General features: G+C 53.8%; 1 protein-coding gene across 3 annotated transcripts in view; it reads left to right on the top strand.

Moving 5' to 3' along the window:
* Window positions 1-13,072, top strand: part of trrap (transformation/transcription domain-associated protein) — a 53,750-nt gene extending 40,678 nt beyond the window's left edge. For all 3 annotated transcript variants that reach the window (XM_067244291.1, XM_067244292.1, XM_067244290.1), the window contains 10 exons: window positions 892-1,053; window positions 2,936-3,026; window positions 3,120-3,319; window positions 5,390-5,651; window positions 7,435-7,660; window positions 7,953-8,170; window positions 8,482-8,666; window positions 8,921-9,124; window positions 11,243-11,437; window positions 11,889-13,072. In XM_067244291.1, the coding sequence (XP_067100392.1) occupies window positions 892-1,053; window positions 2,936-3,026; window positions 3,120-3,319; window positions 5,390-5,651; window positions 7,435-7,660; window positions 7,953-8,170; window positions 8,482-8,666; window positions 8,921-9,124; window positions 11,243-11,437; window positions 11,889-12,173 (2,028 nt within the window). In that variant the 3' untranslated portion in view covers window positions 12,174-13,072. The remainder of the gene's footprint in view (window positions 1-891; window positions 1,054-2,935; window positions 3,027-3,119; window positions 3,320-5,389; window positions 5,652-7,434; window positions 7,661-7,952; window positions 8,171-8,481; window positions 8,667-8,920; window positions 9,125-11,242; window positions 11,438-11,888) is intronic.
* The last annotated feature ends 667 nt before the right edge of the window (window positions 13,073-13,739 follow it).

Here is a 13,739-nt window from a genome sequence, read left to right as displayed (position 1 = left end):
TCCTGACAACCCAGTATTCAGCTGCCTCCGTTATAATGCCTTAGAATTAAGACTCACCACAGATCCTGACCACAGCCCAGCTATCAAGGCATTTGAAGGTCATGTCGACCTTGTTATTATGAACCTGGGCAAGGGTTCCCATCCAGCTTCAGCACTCGGACAAACCTGGAGTGTGAGATCATGTCGGCACCGAGATATTTCAACTTGACATTTGTGGAATGAGGTCCTCATTGGGTAGTTATAAGTCTGACCTTTGAACAAGCGCCGCTGGGATTCTAAACCCTGGAGACACCTGGACTCCTGAGAGGAAGAGAGGGAGGGAGGGAGATGGGTAAAACAAAGGAGAACTAGATAGGACTAGAGAGAGGGAGATGAAGGGGATGGACAACAGACATTTAGAGAATGAAAGAACATGACATAACTGATCTCAGTCATTATTCTACCTATGCGTCCGTTTTGTGCTAAACATGGGGTACTATCTGGGTTACCATGGCTATCTCCAGAGCTCACACTGTAGACTGCTACAACACCAACTCTTCCCATTGGCTATGTCACCCTCTCCTAATGAATTCCATTATGAGAGAGAAACAGAGTGTAGCATTTTGTGGAATTATATAGTGTGGGGCTGGGGCTGGCAGGTCTAGCTGACTGTGTTTAGTCTGATAGATGAGAGGAGATGGAGGGTGATTATCTGTAATTATACACAATCTGTGTGGCCTGGCCGTCTCACTCAGGGGGGGTTAATGTCTCCTTCAGAGGCCCCTCTAAAACCTCCCACGTGGGGGCGAGTGTGTGTGTGTGAGTGTAGCCTCTATGACGCTGCTATAGCCTGCTAAAAGCACACGCTCCTTAACTTCTGCCCCCCCCCCCCCCCCCCCCCTCCCCCCCCAGGTCCTGTGGCTCCTGAGCTTCGACGACAAGAACACGCTGGCCGACGCCGTGGACAAGTACTGCATCGGGGTGCCGCCCATCCAGTGGTTGGCATGGATACCACAGCTGCTGACCTGCCTGGTGGGGTCGGAGGGCAAGCCCCTGCTCAACCTCATCAGCCAGGTGTGTGTGTGTGTGTGTGTGTGTGTGTGTGTGTGTGTACGTGTTTTGCCGGTGTGTCTGTCTGTGTGGGCATCGGTGTGCGCTCCCGTCAGCCTAATCAAGATAGATTAACAGCACTCAAGGCCAAAGTGGCCACTCTCCAGAAACCCCCATTTACCAAATGAAGCATCCTGAATTCTCCCCTGTCGCTCGGAACGCAATTTATTGGCTTCCAACTCCCATCAACGAGACCCCCCCCCCTCCCCTCCCATCTTCTGTACATTATTTACCGAAGGGACGATTAAGAAGTTAATATCAGGCATAGTCACAGCGAGGGAGGAGAGGGCATAATTAAATGGAGGACTAATTTGCTTCCCTTAATGGAGTATTATTTCCGAGCAATTTGACGAGCGTGATCTTCAAAGAGTAGTCAGATACCGCAAACGGCTCCTCCTTCCAGCTGGGAAGTCGACAGAGAGACGGAGGGGGGAGACTGGAGGACAGAAAGAGACAGACATGCAAACAGGGCGAGATGGACGGACTGACATCAAATAGACAGCTGGCCAGAACGTGACTTGATCCACCGCACGTCACAACAGCCTGACGGGACCAAACTGGCTAGCCGTGCTACTGGCTGGAAATCGAATGGCTAGACGTGTGTGTAAGTGTAAGGGGATTTGATTCAGTGTTTGGGGACACACAGCTCTCTGCTCCGTGGTGTCCCCCTGTGCTGATTGAAGGGTGAAAGGTTGTCCTCCGTGTAAAAGATAGTAGAAGAGGAGAGAGCCGTCTAATGGACGGGAGCCTTTATCTCCAAGCCCCCGCGCTGAATAATTTAGAGTTTTCTCCGCGCGGCGGAATGTTTTAAAAACGGACGGTGAAATATTGATGAAGGTGAGCGAGGAGCGCCCAGGGGCGAGATGAGAGATGAATCACGCTCGCTTCCAGAGAATCTCACCCCCCCCCCCCCCCCTTCCTTCTCCACACCCCCTCCTTTCCTCTCTCCCTCTGCTCCCGGCCTTACCCCGGCGCCAAAATGTGACATCCCTCATCTCCCCATTAGCGCTGTGATCTCTCCTTCTCCCTCTCTCTTCCTCCGCTCATCCTCCTCTCCATCCTCCTCTTTCATCTTTAATGCTCAGCTTAACTGCCACTTAGTCCTCTCCTTCCCTCCTCTCTCCCCCGCCTTCTCATCTTGCTATCCTCAGACAGCCCATGTATGTCTCTCTCCCCCCTTATCTGTCTGTCTCTCTTTCTCCCCCCCCCCCCCCCCGTCTCTCATGCATCCACTCGGTGTCTCCCCCTTCCTTCACATCTTAACTTCTCTTAACTGCTAATGACAGCAGTGTCGTACCCTCCACCAGAAGGCCGACCAGGCACGACCAGGGGATCAAGTAGCAGGCTAATGGGGTACAGGGTGGCTCCTCAGCGGGGCCCCGAGAGGTCCTTGCGGTCCGGACCTCGATCAACGCGGGTCCCTCCCCATGCATCAGTGTCAGGTTAAGGGTACATCTCCGCTCCCTGTCTTCAGAGCCCTGTCTCCTCTCACCAGGGGGTCTCAAGCTCGTACCTCACTTCCTGTCCGGGCCCAAGGGTGCTAGTGTCAGCTGGCGGGCTTTAAGAGGGGGTTGTGATAACCACAGAAGTATGAGAACCTGAGAATGGGTAATGAGGTATGATGCTGTGAGGATGACACCTGGTTGTCATGTCAAGCTCGCTAATGGATCCAGCTCCCAAGCGGAGGGGTTAGCTACAGAGGTGGCAAGGGTGTCGCAGATTAGCGTTCTCTCCTTCTCTCTTTAGTTCTCTCTGTCTCTCTCCCGCCCCTTCTGTCTCTCTGGCTCCCCGAGGCAGGTGTTGGGGTGTAACGTGTGTGTGTGTGTGTGTGTCCTGACTCCTCCAGGTGGGCAGGGTGTACCCCCAGGCTGTCTACTTCCCCATCAGGACCCTCTACCTCACGCTCAAGATAGAGCAGAGGGAGCGCTACAAGAGCGGTGAGTTTGGAGCCTCAGTTTGGAGAAACGTCCTCGAAAGACACCAAAGAGCGAAGCTTCGAACATCAGGTTAACTCCCTCCCCCCCCTCCAGACTCGGGCCAGCAGCAGCCCAGCTCGGTGGGCTCCCAGAGCCACTCTGCGTCGGACCCGGGCCCCATCAGGGCCACGGCGCCCATGTGGCGCTGCAGCCGCATCATGCACATGCAGCGGGAGCTGCACCCCACCCTGCTGTCCTCCCTGGAGGGCATCGTGGACCAGATGGTCTGGTTCAGGGAGAACTGGCACGAAGAGGTGAGTGGGAGGGGCTCTGTTCCTATGCCACCTGGTGGGTTGGATTAGATTAGATAGAGCTGTATTTATTCCCTGAAGGGGAAATTCAGATGCCAGAGCAGGCCCAGTCAAATGAACATCAAAAGGATCTATATAAAGCATTACAAGTATCACAGTATTGCATACAGTACAACAGTGTTTAATAGTATATTTACTTTAGAATGTAAAATAACTAAAAGTCAGGTGAGAATTGCTGCAAGTGTTTCCACTACACTGGCTCAAGGACTTGTGTCCAGCTCCCAGACCACCTGGTCATCCAGCTCCCAGACCACCTGGTCATCCAGCTCCCAGACCACCTGGTCATCCAGCTCCCAGACCACCTGGTCATCCAGCTCCCAGACCACCTGGTCATCCAGCTCCCAGACCACCTGGTCATCCAGCTCCCAGACCACCTGGTCATCCAGCTCCCAGACCACCTGGTCATCCAGCTCCCAGACCACCTGGTCATCCAGCTCCCAGACCACCTGGTCATCCAGCTCCCAGACCACCTGGTCATCCAGCTCCCAGACCACCTGGTCATCCAGCTCCCAGACCACCTGGTCATCCAGCTCCCAGACCACCTGGTCATCCAGCTCCCAGACCACCTGGTCATCCAGCTCCCAGACCACCTGGTCATCCAGCTCCCAGACCACCTGGTCATCCAGCTCCCAGACCACCTGGTCATCCAGCTCCCAGACCACCTGGTCATCCAGCTCCCAGACCACCTGGTCATCCAGCTCCCAGACCACCTGGTCATCCAGCTCCCAGACCACCTGGTCATCCAGCTCCCAGACCACCTGGTCATCCAGCTCCCAGACCACCTGGTCATCCAGCTCCCAGACCACCTGGTCATCCAGCTCCCAGACCACCTGGTCATCCAGCTCCCAGACCACCTGGTCATCCAGCTCCCAGACCACCTGGTCATCCAGCTCCCAGACCACCTGGTCATCCAGCTCCCAGACCACCTGGTCATCCAGCTCCCAGACCACCTGGTCATCCAGCTCCCAGACCACCTGGTCATCCAGCTCCCAGACCACCTGGTCATCCAGCTCCCAGACCACCTGGTCATCCAGCTCCCAGACCACCTGGTCATCCAGCTCCCAGACCACCTGGTCATCCAGCTCCCAGACCACCTGGTCATCCAGCTCCCAGACCACCTGGTCATCCAGCTCCCAGACCACCTGGTCATCCAGCTCCCAGACCACCTGGTCATCCAGCTCCCAGACCACCTGGTCATCCAGCTCCCAGACCACCTGGTCATCCAGCCTCTGGGAAGCTGACAGCAACAAGCTTCTGAAGCCTTCTGTTCGTCTTCAGCGCCCACCGTGGCAGAATACGTCTGGTACTGAACAACAAGAAAACTGTGTAGTCTGTCTGTCATATGCCACCCCCCCTAAAACAGAGCGTGATCAGGCCTGCCATAGCCCAGACACTGGGACAGTGTGTGTCTGGAGGTGTCTGTTAGGGAAGGGGCATTTGGAATTGAATCCCTTTTCCCCCTGTTGTGTAAAAAAAAAAGAACGAAAAAATGTTATCTGATATGGGGGCGGTGTTGGGTTGAGGGGGACTGGGATTCAGGTAGCGCATGTGCACTGGGGCTTGTCTCAGAGTGTGTGGGGGGGGGCAGGTGATTGATAGGTGCAGTGAGCTTATAGGATGAATTGAGCGGTTCAGGTGTGTGTGTGTGTGTGTGTATTTGGAGCAGAGGGCTCGCAGCTGCAGCCTCTGCGCTCCGTTCCAGTGGGCAGGCAGGGACAGAGGCACGTTGTGTCACACACGCACACACACACACACACACCCTTCTGTTCTCCCTCTCCCCCCATATGGGAACAGATTCATCTGGCTTCACCTGCTGTGTGTTTGAGGTTGAGGTGGTGAGGTAGATGGTCCAGCCTCAGGGCCAGGAAGTGTGTGTGTGGTTTTGGGCTTCCCACAACCTGGTCACCCCTGCAGGGTGGTCACTGTTACAGATCCCCCCCCCCCCCCCAGGGAACTCTTATCTCCCCATGTGCCCTGTACCTACACACCTAACGAGCCCCCCCCCCCCCCCAGGTGCTCCGCCAGCTCCAGCAGGGCCTGGCCAAGTGCTACTCGGTGGCCTTCGAGAAGAGCGGCGCGGTGACCGACGCCAAGATCACGCCGCACACGCTGAACTTTGTGAAGAAGCTGGTGAGCACGTTCGGCGTGGGCCTGGAGAACGTGTCCAACGTGTCCACCATGTTCTCCAGCGCCGCCTCCGAGTCGCTGGCCCGCCGCGCCCAGGCCACCGCGCAGGACCCCGTCTTCCAGAAGATGAAGGGCCAGTTCACCACAGGTCAGTGTGTGTGTGTGTGTGTGTGTGTGTGTGGCACTAGGATATGCCTAGTATATCAACAGGTATGAGCTTTAAGGGCCTGACGGATGTATTGTCCTACTTTAAGGTTGAGGTATGGGTGTTTGTTGTGGGGAGAGTTTTATCTGTGTGTGTGAATGTGTAGCAGCAGGCAGAACAGTGGTGTTCCGGAACATAATTGGGGTTCTGAACCAGATGATTTGATTTAAAATGTGTGTGTGAAAGCGTGTTTGTGCTCTGAGCCAGTGTTGATTTCAGGATTGACACAGCTCTGCTAGTAATCCTCCACCACTGCAGCCCTCCATGCATTTCCCACATATACTTATTAGACAGGTGCCCATCCAGTATAAAACCGGCCCCAGAGACAGAATGACTGACAGTTTGTCTGCCTGGAAGCGTGTGTGTGTGTGTGTGTGTGCGCGTGTGTTCCTCCCACTCCCGTTGAACCACAGTTCGCTGGCCTCCGTGGTCAAAAACAGGCCCTGTCTGCTCCAGCTCCAGCCCACACAGCCCAAATAAACCCTGTGCCTGGCCCCCAGCCACGAGTTCTCTCATGACTGCCTGCTCTCTCTCTCTCTCCCTCTCTCCCTCTCTCTCTCTATCCCTCTCTCTCTCTCTCTCTCTGCCTCTCCATCTCTCCATCTCCATCCACCCACGCAGCCTGTCAGTCTCTTCCTCCTCTCAGTTCTCCTTCCTCCACCTCCTCTCTCCCACGCTTTCCTCCTTATATCCCTCATCCCTCTCTCTCCCCACCCCCTCATCCGTCTCTCCTTGGTATGTCCTGCCACCGGTTTAGTGAGGGGCCAGCAGAGCTAATGGTGCTTGGCTCTGGGATGGAGGGCAGAGCTGGAGAGAGAGAGAATGAATGGAACGGAAGAAAAGGGAGTGTGGGGAGAGGAGAAAGTGTGTGTGTGTGGCAGAGCGGGTGGCATTCCTGCGCTCCAGATGTTGCAGTGCCAGCTGCGTTGGCACGTCCCACTCACAGGGTGCCTGGCGACCGGCTCTCCCCAGCTGTGCCCACGGCAACGGGACGCTGGAGACAAACCAGGCCGATCTGTAGAGCGGAACAAACAGGGTTTACAGCCAGCCATCCATCTCTCGCTCTCTCCCTCCCACTTCCTCTCCCCCCTCCATCTCCCCCTCTCCTTGTCACTCCTCCTCTCCTCCTGTTCCCTTCTCTTTCACCCTTTTTCTTCATCAAGCTCTCCTTCTCCCTCACCCTATACTTTGCCTTTCTCTCTCACCCTCCTTTCTCCCTCTCTGTTCTCCTCCCGTCTCCCCCCTCACTGTTAGATGGTTTGTGTGCTGGAACATATGGGTTTGTGAGCACACACATTTGGCAGAAGAGAAAGTTCTCAAATCCAATTACAGTGCAGGCTATCTGCATGAGTTATAGTTCTGACTGAGCTCATTACTCTATAACACAGGGAGAGAGAGATGTCTGTTAATACCCTGGGAGGGTTCTCTCCCTTGGTACTCCCCCCCCCCCCCCCACACACACACACACACACACACCCCAACACTCCCACTTCAATGCTGTTTGTTAGCTGGGACTGGACTGTGTAGGACCGTGTGTGTGTGTTCGTGAATCCTTGGTAAACCATCAATAAAGGAAGTGGGGGGTCATGAAAGTTGATGACTGTACTCTAGACTAACGAGAATCATTCAGTTAATTGTTACCAAGTACGCTGTACATTTGATACACGAGTCCCCCCCTCCAACCAATCTTGTTTCTTTGTCCCCTCTCTCTCCCTCCTCCCTCCAGACTTTGACTTCAGTGTCCCAGGCTCCATGAAGCTCCACAACCTCATCTCCAAGCTGAAGAAGTGGATCAAGATCCTTGAGGCCAAGACCAAGCAGCTGCCCAAGTTCTTCCTGATCGAGGAGAAGTGTCGCTTCCTCAGCAACTTCTCAGCGCAGACCGCCGAGGTGGAGATCCCAGGAGAGTTCCTCATGCCCAAACCCACGCACTACTACATCAAGATCGCCAGGTGAGGACACACGCACACACACACACCTACACACACATCCTTCAAGTTGACTCAAAAACCTAACCCCAACACTAAATCAAACCCAATCCCTAAACCCTTAAAACCCCCTCGAAATAGCAGTGGAAGTTGTGGCGACCAAGACACTTCCCACAAGGATTGTAAAACAAGGCCACGCAAGCCCAGCCAATCAAGATCAATACGAAACATTCCTCCTCCTCACTTTTCTCCCTCGCGCGTGTGTGTGTCCATGTTTTCTCGTCTTTTCTTGCGTGTATGTGTACGTGTCCACCAGGTTCATGCCCCGGGTGGAGATCGTCCAGAAGCACAACACTGCGGCCCGCCGCCTGTACATCCGGGGCCACAACGGCAAGATCTACCCCTACCTGGTGATGAACGACGCCTGCCTGACCGAGTCCCGCAGGGAGGAGCGCGTCCTGCAGCTGCTGCGCCTGCTCAACCCCTGTCTGGAGAAGAGGAAAGAGACCACCAAGAGGCACCTGTTCTTCACCGGTACGTGGACACGCCGGCCGGCCTAGCCCGCACGCGCACTGTCTGTATGTCTTTGCATATGCCGATATCGTCTGATCCCTTCTCCCAGGGAAGCTCTAGAACGGCTGTTCTACATTTATCTTCCCCCCCCCCCCCCCCCATCACTCTCCTTTTTCTACTTTCTCTGCCTTTCTCTGCTTCCCTTATCTCCTCTCGCTCTCCATCTCACTCTCTGTCTCTCTCTCTGTCTGTCTAAAACCAGTATAAATTGAGTTCAGTTGTGAAGTGTCTGACCCTCCTCTCCCCCCCCCCCCCCCCCCCCCTCTCCCCAGTCCCCAGGGTGGTGGCTGTGTCCCCCCAGATGCGTCTGGTGGAGGACAACCCCTCCTCCCTCTCGCTGGTGGAGATCTACAAGCAGCGCTGCACCAAGAAGGGCATCGAGCACGACAACCCCATCTCCCGCTACTACGACCGCCTGGCCACCGTGCAGGCCAGGGGGACGCAGGCCAGCCACCAGGTACACACACCTCTACAGCCCCTGCACACACACACACATCACACACACACCCTTACACATGGCCCTTACACATAAACACTTCAGTACACACAGACATATCATCACACACGCACACACACCCATACATGTAGACATCACACACACTGTCATACACACAAACACAGGCAGGTAATCCACAACTCTATCTGCAGATGTTACAACAGACTAGCACACAGTTCAGTCACCACGCTCACACTCCCACCCCCCCCCCCCAGGTTCTGCGTGACATCCTGAAGGAGGTGCAGGGGAACATGGTCCCTCGCAGCATGCTGAGGGAGTGGGCGCTGCACACCTTCCCCAACGCCACCGACTACTGGACCTTCCGGAAGATGCTGACCATCCAGCTGGCCCTCATCGGCCTGGCGGAGTTCATGCTGCACCTCAACCGCCTCAACCCAGAGATGCTGCAGATCGCTCAGGTAGACACACACACACACACACTGCTTTAGTCCACTGCAGAAGAGGAAATACAGACATGCAGCTTGATAAACACGTCTCCCGTGTTGCATGACCACCAGTCAAGGACATCTGTGTGACAAACACTCATTAATCCTTTATCACTGTGGGAAATGCATTAGTAGCTTCACCGTCCCTACACATCGATCTGTGTGTGTGTGTGTGTGTGTGAACCTAGTGGACCTGTAGTCTTCTCTGTATCTCTTACTCCTACTGCTGCCACCTCGAAGAGCGGATTAGAATTGCCAGTCCTACCACACACACAGAAAGACATACAGATAGAGGGTTTGTTACCAGGATGGAGGTGGGTGGAAGGTGACTCCAGTGATGCTTTGGTGGAAGGATGCATGGATGGAGAAACAGGAAAGGGATGCATAGCTTGTCTGTGTCTGGCGGTTTGTGAGCCTTTCTCGGTTGTTTTACCTGGCTGTGTTGTAACGACGTGTCTATTTTGTCATAATTATCAGTAGTTGTTTTGTTATTGTTTTTGGGGACTAGGGGCAAACCTCAATGAGGCAGTATGATGAGGCTGGTGATTAGAGTAAGCACATGCTGCATGCAGCTCCCTTGAAGGAGATATGTTCTCGCCAGAGCCAGATGGATGGGACTCATTGTGTTGGACTGTGGACTTCACAGCCTGTTGTCGCTGGCTGCCTGCCTGCCTGGCTGGCTGGCTGGCTGGCAGTGTTGTCATCAGAGCTAGTGATGTCTGACCTCTCTGATCCTCATGTGGCTTTGCTGACAGGCGTTCTGCTGGCCAGCTCAGCTCTCACATTAGGACCACTCTCTTCCTGTTCCACTCCACAGATCCAATTAGACACAGCACGACTACGCGCACACACACACACACACACACACACAGTGAGAGCAAGTGCCGGGCAGCGCAAGCTAAATATACCCCCAGACAGACCCAAGTGTGAACTCTGCCGTGCTTGTGAAGGGAGTCTTGTGTTGTTATAACTGTCAACCACAACTCTCATTTAAGACATGGCATCTGTTTACCTTACTTTGACTTCACTGTGTCAAATGGACCCTTTTACAGAGAGCGCACACACACACACACAGAGACATTGACTCTAAAGATTGAAATCTCTGCTGTAATGCTGCTGACCAGGGTGAAGATGGACTTGGCTTTTCTAAATCCGTCTGACGTGAATCTTCTCCTCTACCCCCCCCTCAAATGTCTTCTTAGCTTTTACTGGAGCTAGCATTAGCATTCCAGTCACACCCTCAGTCCACCGTCTGTAAGCTTATCAGAGTCCCCCGGGGCAGCTAAGCCCCCCTCCTCCTCCTCTCATCTCCAGGTCCTTACAAAAAGGAGGATAGATGGAGGAGGAGGGGGGGCGAGAAGATGGATGTGGTGAGGATGAGGGGGGAGGGGGGGGGGCTTTAAGGGAAATGAAATGAATGAATGCGTGTTGATAAAGCTGTCAGAGCCACTCACCTTCTCATACGAAGCAGCTGGTCTCCTCTCTGCTCTCTACATACACAGGGGCCCGGGCAGGAACACTTCACTTACCAGGGAGTGTGTGTGTGTGTAGGGGGGGGGGGGGGAGCAGAAAGAGACAGGTGAATGGAGAGAGAGACAGAGAAAGGGGGGAGTATAGAGAGAGAGCAGTGGGGGATGGCTGCAACATTATAGATGTGCTCCTGGTGATAGTTTGGCTTTTTACAGCGTCTGGTGTCCCAGATCAATAAAAACAACCAATGTGTTGTTAAAGCCTTGTTTTCGTCTTTTACATCCCTCCCTCCCTCTCTCCATCCCCCTCTCTCGTGCTGTCTCTATCTATTTATCTCTCTCTGGACAGCAGCTATTTATAGGTCATAGAGGGCTGTAGGGACTGGAGGAAGCCTCAGAAAGACAGCCTTTATAGATGGCTCGTATGTTGGAAGATCAAACTCTGTTGTGCCTGAAATGACACACAAACGCGCGCGCGCGCACACACACACACACACACACACACACACACACACCCCAGCTCCTCCTATCTGGAGCTGGCGTCCCTATCGATCTATTCAGATGAGTGTCCTGATCCCCCGGGCCGTCTCCTGATCCCCTGGGCCGTCTCCTCTCCCTCCAGGACACGGGGAAGCTCAACGTCTCCTACTTCCGCTTCGACATCAACGACGCCTCGGGCGACCTGGACGCCAACCGGCCCGTGCCCTTCCGGCTGACGCCCAACATCTCCGAGTTCCTGACCCCCATCGGCGTGTCGGGCCCGCTCACCGCCTCCATGATCGCCGTGGCGCGCTGCTTCGCGCAGCCCAACTTCAAGGTGAGGGGGGGAGACGCTTGATCACACGCAGCGTGGAACAGGTGAGAGGATAACAGGAGCTGGCTGGGGTAATGAGTGTGAGAGTTGAGGCCTCTTCAGAAGTGATGGCGGTGCAACTCATCCCCATCCTGACAGGGACAAGTGGGATGAAACGAGGTTCTCATTTGATTTTCTCACGCTGATGTAAAAATACGTCTCCCTTCATCCCAGTTCTGGTTTGAAGTAGTTCTGGATGTTCCCATGGGTGAGAGACGGATATCTACAAATTGAACTTTGAAATCAGATGTTTCGTTTGTGTCCGAGCCAGATGGCTAGTAAGAGGTCAGACTCACCCCAGCCTCTCTCTACATCCTACCTCCTGGACGCCTAGGCTATTTCACAACCTTTGACCTTTGCGTCCCATTTAGAACCTTCCTGTCCCCCTGACCGTTCTCCCCCTCTCCTCCGATAGGTCGACGGCATCCTGAAGGCAGTCCTTCGAGATGAGATCATTGCCTGGCATAAGAAGACCCAGGAAGACACGTCCATGCCCCTGTCCCCCGCTGGCCAACCAGAGAACATGGACTCCCAGCAGCTTGTCTCATTGGTCCAGAAGGCTGTCACCGCCATCATGACCCGCCTCCACAACCTTGCCCAGTTCGAGGGCGGGGAGAGTAAGGTGAACACGCTGGTGGCTGCAGCCAACAGTCTGGACAACCTCTGTCGCATGGACCCGGCTTGGCACCCCTGGCTATAGGAGAGGACTTCAGGCCAACAGTACGGAAGAATCCTGGGAAAGGGATGATACTTCCTGTCTTGTTGTTGTCATGTCAACCATGTGGAGACTGTGCTGTCAGCTGTTTTGGTGGGCATAGCAGTCTGGATGGACACGCAGGAACACTCTTTACTGCGGAAGGAACAGTTGAGGTTGTTAAAATGGAAAACCGATTTTGTGTCCACTTCTACTGAAGATCCTGTTTATTCGTTGATTAGAAATATCCTTTGCATCATTATTTAAAACAAAACCATTGAACTAATGCTTAGATCCCTTTTTTACATATCCCTGAATATTGAAGAATAATGTCCTCCTGTGAATAACTGATAAAGCTGTATTGTTTGGTTTCCACTAGCTGTAGTATGACCTGTTTATTAGCTACTTTAAAATACATTTTAACTTGAGTTAGTTCAAGGGGCCAGAGGAGTCGGTGTAAGGGTATACCTGTACTGTCCTGTCTCTACTGTACAGTACTCTATACTGTACTGTGCTCTATACAGTCCAGTATTCCATCCTGTACTGTTCTCTACTGTACTGTGCTCTATACAGTCCAGTATTCCATCCTGTACAGTACTCTACTGTACTGTGCTCTATACAGTCCAGTATTCCATCCTGTACAGTACTCTACTGTACTGTGCTCTATACAGTCCAGTATTCCATCCTGTACTCAGCACGACTGCTGCAGTGTTGCAGCAGAGACAGTGAGGCTGCCTGCCTCTGTTACTAGTGTTCCTGGTGAAGCTGGCCTGCCTCAAGCCAGGTTTTGTATGCCGTCTCCCCCCTCTTTTGTAAAGGTACAGCTTTATACCAACTAAAGGATTGTTATTCTGCCATGTAAATATGCATTTTGTTTTATTAAAATGCTCTTTTTTTAAAAGATATTTCTTGTGACTCAGACCAAGTGACTGAAAACCATTTCAGCCCGTGCTGTACACTCACAGATTTCCCACCTTGCTTTTATCACCTTGAGGCAGTGTCCTCCAGGCCCGCCCCCATCCTCCTGCCGAGGAAGCCCAGGAGGGGAGCAGCGAGGTGGGGGTCACGCTGCCGCTCCGCCTGCTTCCCAGGAGGCGGATTAATCCACGTCAGAAGGAGATCTCGGTGTGGCCTGGCCTTCTGAGTTACTCACACTGTCAGCTGGACCTCTGCTCTCATAAACCACCTCTCTCTTTCACACACACGATTCTCTCTCCCACCCCCACAAACACACTTATCCCGCTCCTCACTGCCTCCAGCTATCTCGCTGCCTCCAAACTCTTTTGATGCTCTCTAGTTTCTTGTGCACCAGCACTCATCCAAACCCTCATCTGTTTGCCATGGGTGGAGCACAGAACCACGTTTTAACATGTTATTCCAACATGGAACCTTTGGATCCGGCCCGTGTGAAGGCGTGTTGCAGGAAGGCCTGCCGCGGTGAGAGGCACGCTTTCCCCGCCCCGTGTCGCCTCGCGTCCGAGCGCCGTGTCTGTGTGAGGGAGGAAGAGGAGGGGGGAAAGCCAAGTCTCACCATCGTCAAAGCTGCATTGTATCCTGCCTATGCCTCGCCTG

Source organism: Osmerus mordax, chromosome 10, assembly GCF_038355195.1.
Source record: "Osmerus mordax isolate fOsmMor3 chromosome 10, fOsmMor3.pri, whole genome shotgun sequence".
NCBI lineage: Eukaryota > Metazoa > Chordata > Actinopteri > Osmeriformes > Osmeridae > Osmerus > Osmerus mordax.
This window is presented reverse-complemented; position numbering and strand designations above follow the sequence as displayed.